At 40.1% G+C, this 15,000-nt stretch overlaps 1 protein-coding gene across 1 annotated transcript in view; it reads right to left on the reverse strand.

Moving 5' to 3' along the window:
• Window positions 1–15,000, reverse strand: part of LOC133635728 (uncharacterized) — an 83,000-nt gene that overhangs the window by 52,894 nt on the left and 15,106 nt on the right. The window contains exons 3-4 of the mRNA XM_062028976.1: window positions 9,043–9,198; window positions 7,910–7,987 (exon numbers count right to left, since the gene is read on the reverse strand). Coding sequence (XP_061884960.1) covers window positions 7,910–7,987; window positions 9,043–9,198 — 234 coding nt within the window. The remainder of the gene's footprint in view (window positions 1–7,909; window positions 7,988–9,042; window positions 9,199–15,000) is intronic.

Consider the following 15,000-nt stretch of genomic DNA (forward strand, 5'->3'; position numbering starts at 1 on the left):
GCGAGCAGTAGAGAATGTGAAGTGATTTGTTAAACCAAATATTGTGTTTTTTTTTTCCATATACAACAATCTGGACTCGATAAGAGAATCGATAAGGAATCGGTTCGATAAGAGGATTCGATAATAGGCTCAAACTCGATAATTTCTTATCAAACATCATCCCTAAATGTCGCTATTGCCCTTTTCATCTTTACCTTTCTCCGGTGTTACTGACAGGAAGGAAAAACTTCTTCATTCATGAGATGCATTTTCATACTGTCCCCACCGATGATATAGTCATGGCAGTTCTCAAATAGCAGGTTTGAAGCTCCAGTTGTAGCGTTATCGGCCATTTTCCTCGCCACACCTTTCCTTTTCGAGCCAGAAGACGTCGACATAGTTCAAAGAAGCAGCCGTCAAAGTCCCACCAAATGAAACACAAAATGAACTAAATACTATAGGGAAACTATTAAGTTTCTTTTCAATCATACACGAGCCGTTTTCGCAGAATTATATTCTTTTTTAGATTCTGCTCCCGCAAGTAAGACCGTTCATGGCGCCATTTTGGATCTCCTCACCTTAAGTTTGCCATTGTTCAACCTCGCGGGACTGACACGTGACGTAAATGTAAGGGCGGGAACAACTGACGTAACCAGGAAGTGTCCCGAAGGCAAGAGGGCTCCCGCCAGGATCCATACCTCGTCGACTGCATGGGCTGGCTCCTTGGAAGGATGCAGCCGCCGAATTGAAACGCCACTATCGAGTGCGAACTGTCAATATTAAACCAAAATAATAATAATAAAAAAAAACACAAGTTACAGCCAAAAGTGAGCTCCAGTTTAATTTAAATTAAAGTTACATCGAAATTATACACGGTATCTTTGCACCTGGTTGATGAGGAAACAAGGTTGGTGATTAAATGTGTGATGTAAATGTATTTTTTGTCGTGTTTTACTGAATGTACAATTTACTACTACGATTTGTTGCCCACCAGAGGGTGCTGTCTCGCTGTGTTAAAATGTATTTTTAGCCAGGAATGCAATGTTTACAAGGTTTAATGCAGAGGTCGGCAACCCAAAACGTTGCAAGAGCCATATTGGACCAAAAATACAAAAAACAAATCTGTCTGGAGCCGCAAAAAATGAAAAGCCGTATATAAGTCTTATAATGAAGGCAACCCATGACGTAAGTATCTATATTAGCTATAATAGCCTACTATCAAAATGACTGTGTCGCAGGCGGAAATGTTGAAATTTAATATTTATTCTACACATTTTTACGACATTAGAAACCATTTGTAAATCAGAGGCTACTCAGAAGGTGAGATAACTCCCGGAAATGACTGGCTTTTAATGGCCAAAGGTATAGATGTGTGTGTCCAAGTTCAAGGAAACGACCGGCTGTCTTCTTTTAATAGATTTAGTACAATCTTTGGCAAGCTAGGTCAGGGGTCGGCAACCCGCGGCTCCAGAGCCGCATGCGGCTCTTTGATCACTTTGAATTGGCTCAGTTTGTCACCGCCAGGGTGCATTGGGATGCGCCCTCATTCTTGCGCTCTGCTCGTCAAACCTCGGGACACGCCCACGGCCGCGCACATCCAGAAACGCGCCGCGCGCGTCTCCGTCCTGCAGCAGCCGCCAGCTGCAATCATTCACCGGCAATCGGCGCACCTGCACCTGGAAATAGTCTTCTGTACCGTAAGCCGACACAAGCTTTATGCTCTCTTGCTCTCTCTCTCTCTCGCTACGTGTCTCGCTCCGTGTTTCATTGTTCTTCCTTGTCCTTCCAGCGTCTGCCCTCGTTCCTGTGTTGGCGAGCTGTGCGTCCCGTCACACGTCTTACACCATACACACTCTTGGATTTTGTCACACACCATTCTATAGTTTATATATATATATATATATATATATATATATATATATATATATATATATATATATATATATATATATATATATATATATATATATATATATATATATATATATATATATATATATATATATATATATATGTATGTATGTATGTATGTATGTATGTATATATATATATATATATATATATATATATATATATATATATATATATATATATATATATATGTGTATATGTATGTATGTATATATATGTATGTATATATATATATATATATATATATATATATATATATATATATATATATATATATATATATATATATATATATATATATATATATATATATATAATAAACCATTGAACATTACTGCCCTCTGGTGTCTGAGCCGTCATCTCTCTCTGCAAACCATAACACAGCTGTTGAAATTAATTGAGTATTTAATTAAAATGTATATGATTTTAGTTAATTCATTTTCAAAATGTAATTCTATTAAGATTATTATGGCGATCTTATAAAATGTGTTAACACATTTTTGTCGCTCTTGATACACGTCACAACCTCCGATGTGCGACACCCGCCAGTGTGCGGTTACTTCAACTTTTCCACCCCAGGTAGGCTTACTATGGAGAATTCAAAGAAAAGAAAAGTGTCTGAAGAAAACAGAACGTTCAATGCTACGTGGGCAGATGCATTTGCTTTCGCTGCTGACGAGACTGGTTTACCCGTGTGCTTAATATGCAATGAGAAACTCGCTAACAACAAAAAGTCAAGTGTCGCAAGACATTTCCAAAATAAACACGCAGCATTTGCTAAAAATTATCCGGATGGAGATGAGAGAAAAAAAGCTGTTTCAGAACTGACACGGAAGGCTGATTTGAGCAAAAATCACTTCAAGAAGTGGATGAAGTCTGCAAATATAAGTACATATAGGGATGATGCTCGAACCCGGTTTTCCCGGTTGTTCGATAAGAAAAGAACCGAGTCCTCGGACTCGAATCCCTTTTTGAGAACCGGTACCCGTTATCGAGACCACTAGTAAAGAAAAAGAGTTGGTTCTTTATTTGAATCCCTGAGAACGAATCTTATCCCGAAAAGAAATGCCCCGTGAGACATCACAAGAAATGACGTCACATAGCTCAGTCATTAGTCACGGTGGGGTGCAGCGTGCTGCGGTTCGTTCCCGGGACGCAAAACCGACGGCTCCGGACAAAAGCGTGCAGGTAGGAGATGATTTATTTCTCATAAATCATACACATTACAACAGACAGGAACGAAACAAAAGGAAAGCGTGCCGTTCGCACGAGAAGCTAAAGCAAAAACTTACTTAGCAAAGGAATACTAGAAGCTAAGGTAACTTTAGCACAGGAATACTAGAAGCTAAGGTAACTTCAGCACAGGAATACTAGAAGCTAAGGTAACTTTAGCACAGAAATCATGAGCTCGAAAACCAGAATGCCAACGTAACTGTTGCAAATGCAAACAATGAAGCCACAACGAGTGACCAGAAAAGGCAGGCGTGGCGTAGTGGGTAGAGCGGATGTGCCAGAAACCTGAGGGTTGCAGGTTCGCTCCCCGCCTCCATCCAAAAAAAAATCGCTGCCGTTGTGTCCTTGGGCAGGACACTTCACCCTTGCCCCCGGTGCCGCTCACACCGGAGAATGAATGATGAATGAATGAGTTGTAAAAATGAATGATGGGTTCTCACTTCTCTGTGAAGCGCTTTGAGTGTCTAGAAAAGCGCTATATAAATCTAATCCATTATTATTATTATTAAATAGAGTCTCTGATGAGCAACAGGCAGGTGAAAATCATAAGTAACCATGGTGACTAAAACAAACCCCCGAAGTGCACAAAACAACTAAGGAAGTCCAAAACTAACAGAACATAACTAAACAAAACATTATCCGACCACATCATAATACATCACAGTTTCATATCATTTCACTTTACAGGAGTAGGAAGAAGTAAAGCTTATTTAATCCTACCCCTTTCTCACTTCATAGCGTTTACAAATATATACATCATTTACTGACCTTTTTATAATAAAATATCTGTGAATTAGTATATACAACAGTTTTGTAATATGTAATTAATTAATTCAGTCATTATTAATATACTGAGAGGAGGAATATCTTATTTTCAATAAGGTTGAAAGTATTTCTCAAAATTCTTCTTCTTTGTACTTTGTAAGCACTATTCATTTGAACAACCTCTTAAACTGGATCATATCAGTACAATGTTTAACTTCTGTACTTAATCCATTCCATCATTTAATTCCACATCATTTTAGCTGTTTGCAATTTTACCAAATCATCGAAGTTTAATATTTTTGACTCAATAAATAAAGTGTTTGTATGTTCTCTATATCCAACATTATGTATCAGTCTAATTGATCTTTTTTGTAACACGGTTAAAGAATGTAGCGCACATTTGTAGTTATTTCCCCACATTTCTGCACAATAACTCCGATATGGTAATACTATAGCAGCGAGCAGTAGAGAATGTGAAGTGATTTGTTAAACCAAATATTGTGGTTTTTTTTCCATATACAACAACCTATCTGGACTCGATAAGAGAATCGATAAGGAATCGGTTCGATAAGAGGATTCGATAATAGGCTCGAACTCGATAATTTCTTATCAAACATCATCCCTAAGTACATATGCTAGTTTTGTTGCAGCTCCGGAAATAGTAAGGCACGGGAAGCCGTTTACAGATGGAGAATATTTAAAAGAATCCTTCATTAAGATTTCAGAACATCTTTTCACAGACTTTAAAAACAAGAGTGAAATTGTGCAGAAAATCAAGGATATGCCCTTCTCTGCAAAGACTGTCAAAGACCGAACCATAAAAATGGCAGAAGACATCACCAGACAGCAAATTAAAGACATCAATTCAGCTGTTGCCTACTCAATTGCCTGTGATGAATCTAAAGACAAAGGTGATATTGAACAAATAGCGCTATTCTGCCGGTATGTAAACTCTGCTGGGCCACAGGAAGAAATGATTGAGTTGATACCACTAAAAGGCCAAACACGGGGGGAGGACGTCTGTGAGGCTGTCTTGAATTGTTTAAGAGTCAAAGAAATAAACACCGCCCACCTGGTATCAGTGGCTACAGACGGGGCACCGAGTATGACTGGAGAGCACAAGGGCTTTGCGGCTTTTCTGCAGAAGTCGCTGGACAGAAAGTTGCTGACTTTTCACTGCATCCTGCACCAAGAGGCACTGTGTGCTCAAACATTTCCTCCGGAATGCACAGACGTAATGAATGTTGTCAGATTGTCAATAAAATGATGGCGAAAGGTTTAAATCACCGTCAGTTTCGTTCGTTATTGAAAGAGCTGGAAAGCACATATTCTGATCTCCTGTTGCACAACAAAGTCCGGTGGCTGTCCAGAGGCGAGGTGCTGAAACGCTTTGCCGCGTGTCTGGAAGAGGTGAAAACCTTTCTGGGCAGCAAAGGGCTCACATATCCTGTGTTGGAACAGCCAGAGTGGCTGGAAAAGCTACACTTCATGGTAGACATGACAGCGCACCTGAACACGCTAAACACAGCTCTTCAGGGGAAAGGACACACAGCCTTGCACATGTTGGAGGAGGTTTTGGCATTCGAGCGCAAGTTGACAGTGCTTGCCAGACATTTACAGAAAGGTACACTGTCACACTTCCCCAGTTTGAGTGAGTTCAAAAAAAGCTCACATTGTGAATTTAGAGTGTTTACATTCTGCAGTCATTGCAATGCAAACATCGTTTGGGAAACGATTCAGTGAGTTCAGAGAGGAAAAAAACAACATTATCCTTCCCTGTCACTCCCCTCAGCCTCAATCCATCCCTGTTAAATATGACAGCATTTCCAGGTGTGAGTCCACCTGATCTTGAGATGGAACTGGCTGACATAGCCGACAAGGACATGTGGGTGTCCAAGTTAAAGCGCCTGACAGCGGACCTTGAAGATGTTTCACGCCAGAAGGCCGTTCTTGCTCAGAATCACAAATGGTGTGATATTGAAAACCTCCCCAAACCAGGCAAACTTGTGTTCGAAACTTGGAACGCTATCCCCGATTTTTATGTGAACATGAAAAAGTATGCACTTGGAGTCCTGTCGATCTTTGGATCCACATATGTATGTGAGCAGGTGTTCTCCAACATGAACTTTATTAAAAACAAACATTGCACACGCCTCACAGATGAGAGCTTACAATCCTGTGTGAAGATAAAGGTGACGTCATACAGCCCTGATGTGGAGACGCTGTGCGCTGCGGTTCAGGAGCAGAAATCACATTGACCAAGTATGATAAATATTTTAATTTTCTATAATTTTGCATATATTCACATTTTTTAATTGTTCAGTGAAATAGACATTTCATTATTCAGGTTGGCAGCTGACTGCACGGCGCCAGTAAAAGGATGACGGCACAGAGAGAGAGGATGGCATTTTTGGTTCTCTGCCAGTGGATAATTTAAGTTCGGCGTTTTGTTTTTTCATTACTACAAGGAGGACTTAAATAGACATTAAGTATTTTACTTAACCTTCAACCCGACGTCTTTTTCGGAGTTAAAAACGTTTTGTTGCATGCAGAAATTTTATTTCATTTTCTCTGCAGTCGTTCGTTGATTTCATAAATGTAACCCATTATAGTTGTTTATACATAACAGAAAGCAAAAAAAACTATATGCAGTGTTATTTAATTTTAAATTTCAAAAGAGTTTTGTGGCTCCCTTTGTTTTCTTTAATTTGTGAAACGGGTCAAAATGGCTCTTTGAGTGGTAAAGGTTGCCGACCCCTGAGCTAGGTAATGTTTGCTGTGGTCTGGAACAACACGGCACACAAACAACCATCAGAAATGCAGCCAATATTACATACAGATAATGTGTCATGAGACATGCAAAACTAAATTATGTACAAAGAGGATAAAAGTAAAGGAAGTAAATGAGCTCAAATATACTTACAATTGAGGCATAATGATGCAATATGTACATACAGCTAGAGCTGCATCTATCAAATATTTTAGTAATCGAGTATGGTATCGAATATCCCGATCGATTAATCGAGTAATCGAATCAATCATATTTTCACTTAATTAAGGTTTTCATTATACATGTTAAGATGTCCCCTCAATTATTGCGTTTGGCCTGGTTGTCTTTTATTGCCTAAACGCCTGTTTTCATTATTGAAGGCTGACAAGCACAGCTAAAATGCGTCCGTGGTTGATTGTGCCAATTTGTGTGTGCTAATAAAAATAGGTGCGCTCACAGCTGTGTGGTGTGACCGCATAAACAAAGTTCTTGTCTCGTGCGTTTTTGATGATTATTATACGGTGCCGTTTAAACGTTGGTTTCGCTACCCAAATCCGCTGAGCCATTTTCAACCTGCCAACAATACATAAACAATATAAAAAGACAAACCATTTCATAATGACAACAACAGTTTTAAATTTTAAGAATGCAATACAGTTAATTTCATTTATTGCATGCAAAATAGTAATTAATGTCCATTTTGCCATCATAACATATTTGAGATGAAAACAAATATATATAAAATTAGTTCAAAATTAATATTCCCTGAGAAAGTTAAAATTAAATGTATTCTTAGTATCAAAAATAAAACAATATGAACAGTTTTCATTATATCAAACATAAAAAGTGGATTAGGTAGTGCCTTTATTACTGCATTTGAAATGTGCAACTTCATATTCAGAACCATTATGGCTGACAGGAACTTGGCACACAAGTGCTACCACTGTGAACAAGGACTTGGCACTCTTACATTCTAAAGAGACTATAGTGGGTGCAAGTGCAAGCTATCCAAGTAGAATGTGGTTGCATGAAGTGAATAAACGGAATAACTTTGCACGACTACTTTTGCGTGGTTACTAATGAAAGGCTAATTGAACACGGCAGCTCGGATAGCGTTGTTAGTTTTCAACACCTTTTGGCGGCATTTGATGACTTTGCGGGAGTGAGAGAACACATCCTGGTTATCATAATGAATAACATTTACTTTACGAATACAACTTTTGTGTTTACATTTGATAATAGATGACTTACCTCGCCTTCCTAGAGTTGGAAGAGGTTCTGCAGGTGAAGACAGTTTTGGACGCGTCAGTTCCCTAAGCCTTTTTTCATCTGCAAACACAGGAAGGCATTGTTTAGTATTTCACAGATGCAGCTGCTTAACAGAAATGACTGCACCCTACTTTTCAAACCCAAACCAAGGAAAAAGCAATTGTTTTAAACACATAGATTAAATAAAACTTAACAAAACCTTTGGCCTCGTCTATTAAACATGTTTTAAAGCCTTCGTCGTCACTAGCTGCATTTTCATTAGCCCTAGAAATGCGCAAAACCTAAATATGCAATAAGAAACTTGTAATGAAAACAGCCTTATTTCGAAAAACCTCTCAAATATCGCTGAAACATTTTTGTGCTCTCATGAGGTGGGTTTTGAGACAATTCTATATTGAAGTGTTTAGCAAAAGCACAATGGAAACACTATTTGCGCATTTAGAGGTCACTTAAACATCGAACCGGCGTGGCGTTGATGCAGGAAAACTAATGCAGACGGGGCGTCTTGTCTCGCTTCTGATCGGTCGGCAGGGAAGAGTGAGGCAGCACCGTGCCGTCTCGCAGGTCAATTCCCGGCAATAGAGGCCGACTCGCAGGCTTGGAGAGACTCACATGCCCGAAATTGTGTCGAGGGGGCCGTAAGCCTCCGATCGGTCGGCTGAGGGGGGCGAGGCGGCACCGCCGAACCGAGCAGTCTCGCGTTTCCTTTCCCAACAACCGACCAGCAGGCTTGAAGAGACCCACATACCCAAACAGTAATGCCAAGGGGGGTGTAAGTATGTTGTCTTTTAGCGATCATCCACTGCCTTCCCTTCTACTGACATCACAGCGACAGCCGTGGCTGAAATATCTTCCTCAAAGTGGAGTCTCGCGGGATGAAATTTTACGAGAATTACGCCTCATGACGCAAAACTACTTACAGTACTTACAGTAAATGCATATTTCCAATTTCAGTAAAACGAGGAGAACATTTTATACAACACAATGTCAGGAAAAAAGATATTCAATTTAAAAGCAGACAACACCAAAGTTCACCAATATGTTCAAAAGGAAAGTAAAAGTAAATAACAGCAAAGTTGGTTAGGATCTATTCCTTGAATAAATGAAGTACAAACCCATGTTGGTGGCCAAATCGAGCATTCCAATCATTTTAAATTGCTGGAAGGTCACTGCTTCATCGATGGTGAAGGTGGACATCAGCTTTTTGGTGACCTCCATGTGGTTGTTGTTCACCACCTTGGTGTACAACACCCTCTTGTCCCCAGGGTGGTCTGCAAGAAACAGGCGGATTTTCTCAAAGTCATCCTTGATGTTCATCTCTTAGCACTATTTGTGGTTGGCGGAGAAGAAGGTGGAGTCAGTGAACAGCGTCTGTGGAACAAATAGCGACATATCGTAATTATGTCATAGTTAATTAGCGCTGTACTCCTCTGGAGAGTCCTTTGCTGCTTGAAGAATCGATGGCGCCCCTGCTGGTAAAGAGACATGCGGCGGCCTTGCAGGAGGAAGAGCTGGAGCTGGAGAGAGCTATGCGTCCCTAGCTGCACAACTACTAGTCCTACCCCCCCAGGAAGTGAATTCCAGACACTGTCACTGGTTTGAGGGAGGAGTGTTTGACCCACGACCTCAGTGGTAGCAGAAGTCCATAGTGAGTGGGCTCTGGGAGGCCGAGATGCTGCAGCAGGAAGAGCCTGAGCTTGTGTCTCTAAAAATGGGGTGGGTGAGGTGGGCAGAGCTTCAGACTTAGGGGGCGAAGCTTGAGTCTTACACGGTGGAGCTTAAATGTGGGGAGGCATAGACTGGTTTGCTGCCTTAGCCCTTAAAAAATGTTCTGATAATCAGAGGTGTGGACTCGAGTCACATGACTTGGACTCGAGTCAGACTCGAGTCATGAATTTGATGACTTTAGACTCGACTTGACAAAATGTAAAGAGACTTGCAACTCGACTTAGACTTTAACATCAATGACTTGTGACTTCACTTGGACTTGAGCCTTTTGACTTGACATGACTTGCTACTTTCCCCAAAACCTAAAGCTTAAAAAGTTATTTGGGAGCGCTCCGTAACTTTCATTTTGTACGTGTCTGTCTATCAGCGTGTGTGCTGCGTGTCAGCGTGTGTGCTCTCAGTACAACAGCCAATCAAATTAGATCTACATTGTTTTCATCACACAGCATTCAGCCAATCAAATTGCAGGACAACCAATGAACAAGAGTTGTCAAACAACGCGCCAGTGAGAAAGATTTATACCAAAGTTGGTTTCGTTCGGGTATAAAAACTACGACTTGGTCAACAAAAAACGAATTGCCGTATGCAAATCACGCAGTTCGAATATTACAGACGGAGACGCAACAACTTCCAACTTCGTTCGACATTTGAAGTTGCACAAAGAAGGGTAAGTTTTGAATGTAAGATAACGTTTATTGGCTAAGTAACGTGACTTTTATTTGCTGTGTAGTTAAATCAGTGAGGCTGTAAACTCACTGCTAACGTTATAACCATAGACATGTTTTAAGTAGACGCAGCATCGAGCGCTACTGCCTACTGGCGCAGACGAGACGCGGGGCCGCCATCTTGGAGTGGTGATCCACTAAAAATCAAATGCTGTCTTACCCAACAATGTTAGTATTTGAATATTGTTACTTGAAGACTTATTCCTGGTTACAATTATACTGTTAAGAAAGTATTGTCTTATATTTTGCCTAAAATGAGAATGCATCATAATCAGTGGCGGCTGGTGAATTTTGTTTTAGGTGGGGCTGAAAGTTTGTAAACCAAACCCCTGTAGGGGCGTCATCCTCCCCCAGAAGATTTATTTGTGATTTTCACATACAAATATTGAAGATCTTTGCTCCTTCTCAACTCTGTGGTAATGTTATTTTCATAAAATACAACCAATAGCACATTAATGTTAAATCTTACTTGTGAAACGTAATCCCCCGATTCGTATTTTCAACAGTCCGCTCATTTGAGCAGGAAAACGCTGAATACCAGCCCGGCATCTTTGTTTTCTACCTGTCAACTGTCAGTTTAGGCTGCTCGCCGGCTCCTCATCACCACTTCAAGATGCAAATTGCTCGCGTGACAGCAACCAATACTGCATCTACTTATAAGATGTCTATGGTTATAACGTCATTGCAAACACGGCAATATGTTGCGTCCACTGCAGTTTGCTATTTTTTTAAGCAGGGTTGCATGAGGTACCTACACATAACATTACGTTAATCAATGTATCACACACAGTAACATAACGTTAGACGGCGGTCAGCAGCACCGCATATTTTAGCCACCTACAAAAAGACAAACATAGTCGAATAAAGGTCAGTTAAAATGTATACTATATTAAGAATATGTGTAGATATTGCATAGGGCCCTGACATCTAAAAAGTACAACTCTGTTCATTGTTATGTTCATGTATTTGTTATGTTTTTCATGTGTACACACACATAAATACACATACAGTATGAGATGAGATCAATGAGATAAGGTAAGAACAGAATAGAAACTGCTGTGGAACTAGTTACAATGCAATATGCCATGGAAATACAATGTTAACACTTGTACAAATAAGTACAGTTGCACTTGTTTTTGCAAATGTGTTTATTCTGTAAAGGAATGAGTTAAATGTTTAAAATTTTTTAAACTATTAAAATGACTGGTTAATAGTGCTATTATGAATTGCTATGTCAGTACTTTTTTTCCCCTGCTATTTCAAATGCACTTGTTTTAATAAATAAATACAGCGGTTTAAAAGCATACAGAATCTGTGTAAAAATATTAGTCTGTGGTTAAAAGGACTTGAAAGGACTCGAAACTCAAAATGCAGGACTTGTGACTTGACTTGAGACTTTCCAGTCTTGACTTTGGACTTGACTCGGGACTTGCCTGTCTTGACTCGGGACTTGACTCGAGACTTGAGGGCAAAGACTTGACACTTACTTGTGACTTGCAAAGCAATGACTTGGTCCCACCTCTGCTGATAATCCATAATCAAATAATGTAATGTCTTTTATAGGAGGCTCACAGAATGCGTCTGTAACACAAGTGTTTGAAAATGAAGCCTTTGTGTCTGCTGCACTGGTCAGAGAAAAAGGGTCTTCATCAGAGCATGCCTGTCGCGTGACTAAATCTGATCGCGCGTGTGGCGTGATGTCATCAACGTGCTTAGTGTCCTGGCTAACAGTCCAAGGGGTGAAATGTTTGGTAAAATAAGCAATGGGATTACCAAACATAGGCAGCGAGGAAGAAAAGGTTGTTTGGGACGTGTTTCGATCCGGTGGTGGAACTTGAGGAGTTGGCGCGTCTTGGTGGCGAGTTGAAGCCTTTATGGACGGCTTCAGCCTTCGTCAACGTGCACGAGACAGCGATGCGACAATGTCTTCGGGCCAAACGGAGTGAATGGGGACCAGCCCACCCTCAGGACCCCACATCAGACTCTCGTTCTCCTCGGGAAAATAGCGGAGGGTTTCCGCCTCCATCGCTTTTAGTACCAGCCAAATCCCTTCATCCAATACCTTCAATGCACCCTACCAAGAAGTCCTGGGCATCTGCGGGGAAACTTGATGCTGGCAGTCTTCTGTTGCATCTGGCTCGCATGCTTACACTAGTCGTTTCCCCAAGATATAGCCACATCAGAAATCTGTTTATCACCAGTTGAGCCCCTGCCCAGCATTTAGGGCCCTGTTATGCAAAACCAACTTTTCTTACCTATTGGTACCTCTTTTTGGGATCTGCATAAGTCCCAAAAATTTCAAAAAATCAAACCATGGCGTTATTGCAACGTTATTTATATAACAATTTTGACTTCCTTCATACTTCTTTCAAAGGATTTGTTCAGAATTCAATGCATTTGTCATTTACCACTGGTTACATCAGTGGGTGCCCAGCAGGCACAAGACATTGTTACAACATTGATTATACATGCATGTCCTTTGAAACTGACTTTGAAACATCCATACATCCATTTTCCATCGATTGGTGCAAAATAATTGTACTTGTGAATTGAGACAACGTTGTTGTCCAACGTTGGATGCACGTTGTTGGTTGGAATATGACCAAATTTCAATGGTCAAATCAATGTCAGAACCCAACATTGATTAAATGGAGCCACATAAATAAGACCGCTCACAAAACGGGACAGCTTCGCAGCAACTAATCGTCTCCACGAGTCCATCTTTGCCAAGCCTATCACCGGGCTAAGTCGGTCTTTCTGTGGCCAATCATGTAACCGGGTCCAAATGCCTATCCAAGGTCCAGCTCCATCTACTGGCTGCCCAATCATAGCGTGTATGCGCACCTTTTTGGCCCGCCCCCCCCAGTGCGATCATTTGTAAATTGAGCTGTTTGCATTTCTCTGTTGCAATGCGGCAACACTTTGTAGCTTAAAGTCCTTATATGAATTTCTCTATTAATAATTTCTCAAGTTATTACGTTGTGATCCAAAACAATATTGCCAATGCATAGTTGTATATTTGTCCATTCAAATGTGTTCTAAATCACACTGTGAAAGATTCTCCAGCATTGGTTGATTTTCAAACATGCACAACTCTCACATTTCTCAGCTGATTCGAACCGTTCCACCATCCACACCGTCCACTCACCTTGGACAATAAAACTACCATTTGACTTACATCAAAACAAATTCCAAAGTCCTATTTTCACATCTTCCTGGAAAGTTTTCACAGTCCACATTTGTCAACCGTTTCTGACCATTCCACCTTCAAAACATTTCTCTTCGTTAGGACAACCAATGTTTTCTTTTTTTTTGTACAAATTCCCGGTTTTCCCGAAATTCCAGTAATCTGAAAAACTAATTCTCAATAAAAACTGTTACTATGTCAACATTTTTCAACCGATTCCAAAAAATCCAAAACCAACCCATTCATATCATTTAGGACAATTGTGCTAGTATCAATACTTTCAAAGATTCACGGTTTTCCCGAAATCCCAAATTTCCAGGAAATTCCCATTCAAATTAATTGGCGTATTCACAGTTCTACAATGCCCTAAATTCTCAAAATTGTGCGCCCTTTTTAAAAATATTTTTTGCGCTCCTTGATAAGCGGGTGTAACAGGTTGTGTTTGATTCCACTTGTTCCAAAATTGTTGATGTAGCACCCCCGCACCCCAGGCAGGTGCTATAATTAATAGGTGGCACTACTAAATTGTGCGCCATTTTTAAACCCGATTCCGACCTTTCAACCATCCACCCACACTACTATTACCATATATGGAACGCAAATTCTCGGTTTTCCGGGAATTTCCTGGACAGTATTGAAATCACCTCCTACCACTATCTAAGTATTTGGAAATTTGGCAAGCCAGTGTAGAATTCTAATCCACCTCATTAAATAAAATGATATTGTCAGGCACCGAGTTATATCCATAAATGTTAGCAACTATAGAGTTAGTTTTCTGAATCTGAAAAACCTGACAAATATAATGGCCATTTTTATCATAGTCACTATGATGCAATAAAACCCCTGTAATATTGTTTTTGAGTGTCCCAACTCCACCAGAACGCTGTGATGCATGAGAGCAATATATCTCATTACCCCATTGAGATCTCCAAAACTTTACATCATCATTCATACTGTGTGTCTACTGTAAAAAACAAAAACCTGTTTTACATTGTTTAAGAAATAAAAATAAAGCTTTGCGCTTCAAGTTCTGCCTTAGCCCCCTGGCGTTGAGAAACTATAAATAAAGACAAGGTTAAACAAAAATGAATTAGAATTAGAAAATGCTTTGAGTTAGAAACAAAGCAACTAGAAGCTGCGGAAATAACATCATATTAATTAAACGGGGATAGCAGATCCATTCTATGTGTCATACTTGATCATTTTGCGATATTGCCATATTTTTGCCGAAAGGATTTAGTACAGAACAACGTCGATAAAGTTCGCAACTTTTGGTCTCTGATAAAAAAAAACCTTTCCCCTACCGGAAGTAGCGTGACGTTGTCAGTTGTTCACTCCCTCATATTTTCCTATTGTTTTCAACGCAGCTAGAGCTATTCGGACCATTACCCCATTAATTTGAGCGAGGATGAAAGATTCGTGGACGAGGAACG

This window comes from Entelurus aequoreus, linkage group LG20 (assembly GCF_033978785.1).
Source record: "Entelurus aequoreus isolate RoL-2023_Sb linkage group LG20, RoL_Eaeq_v1.1, whole genome shotgun sequence".
Lineage (NCBI taxonomy): Eukaryota > Metazoa > Chordata > Actinopteri > Syngnathiformes > Syngnathidae > Entelurus > Entelurus aequoreus.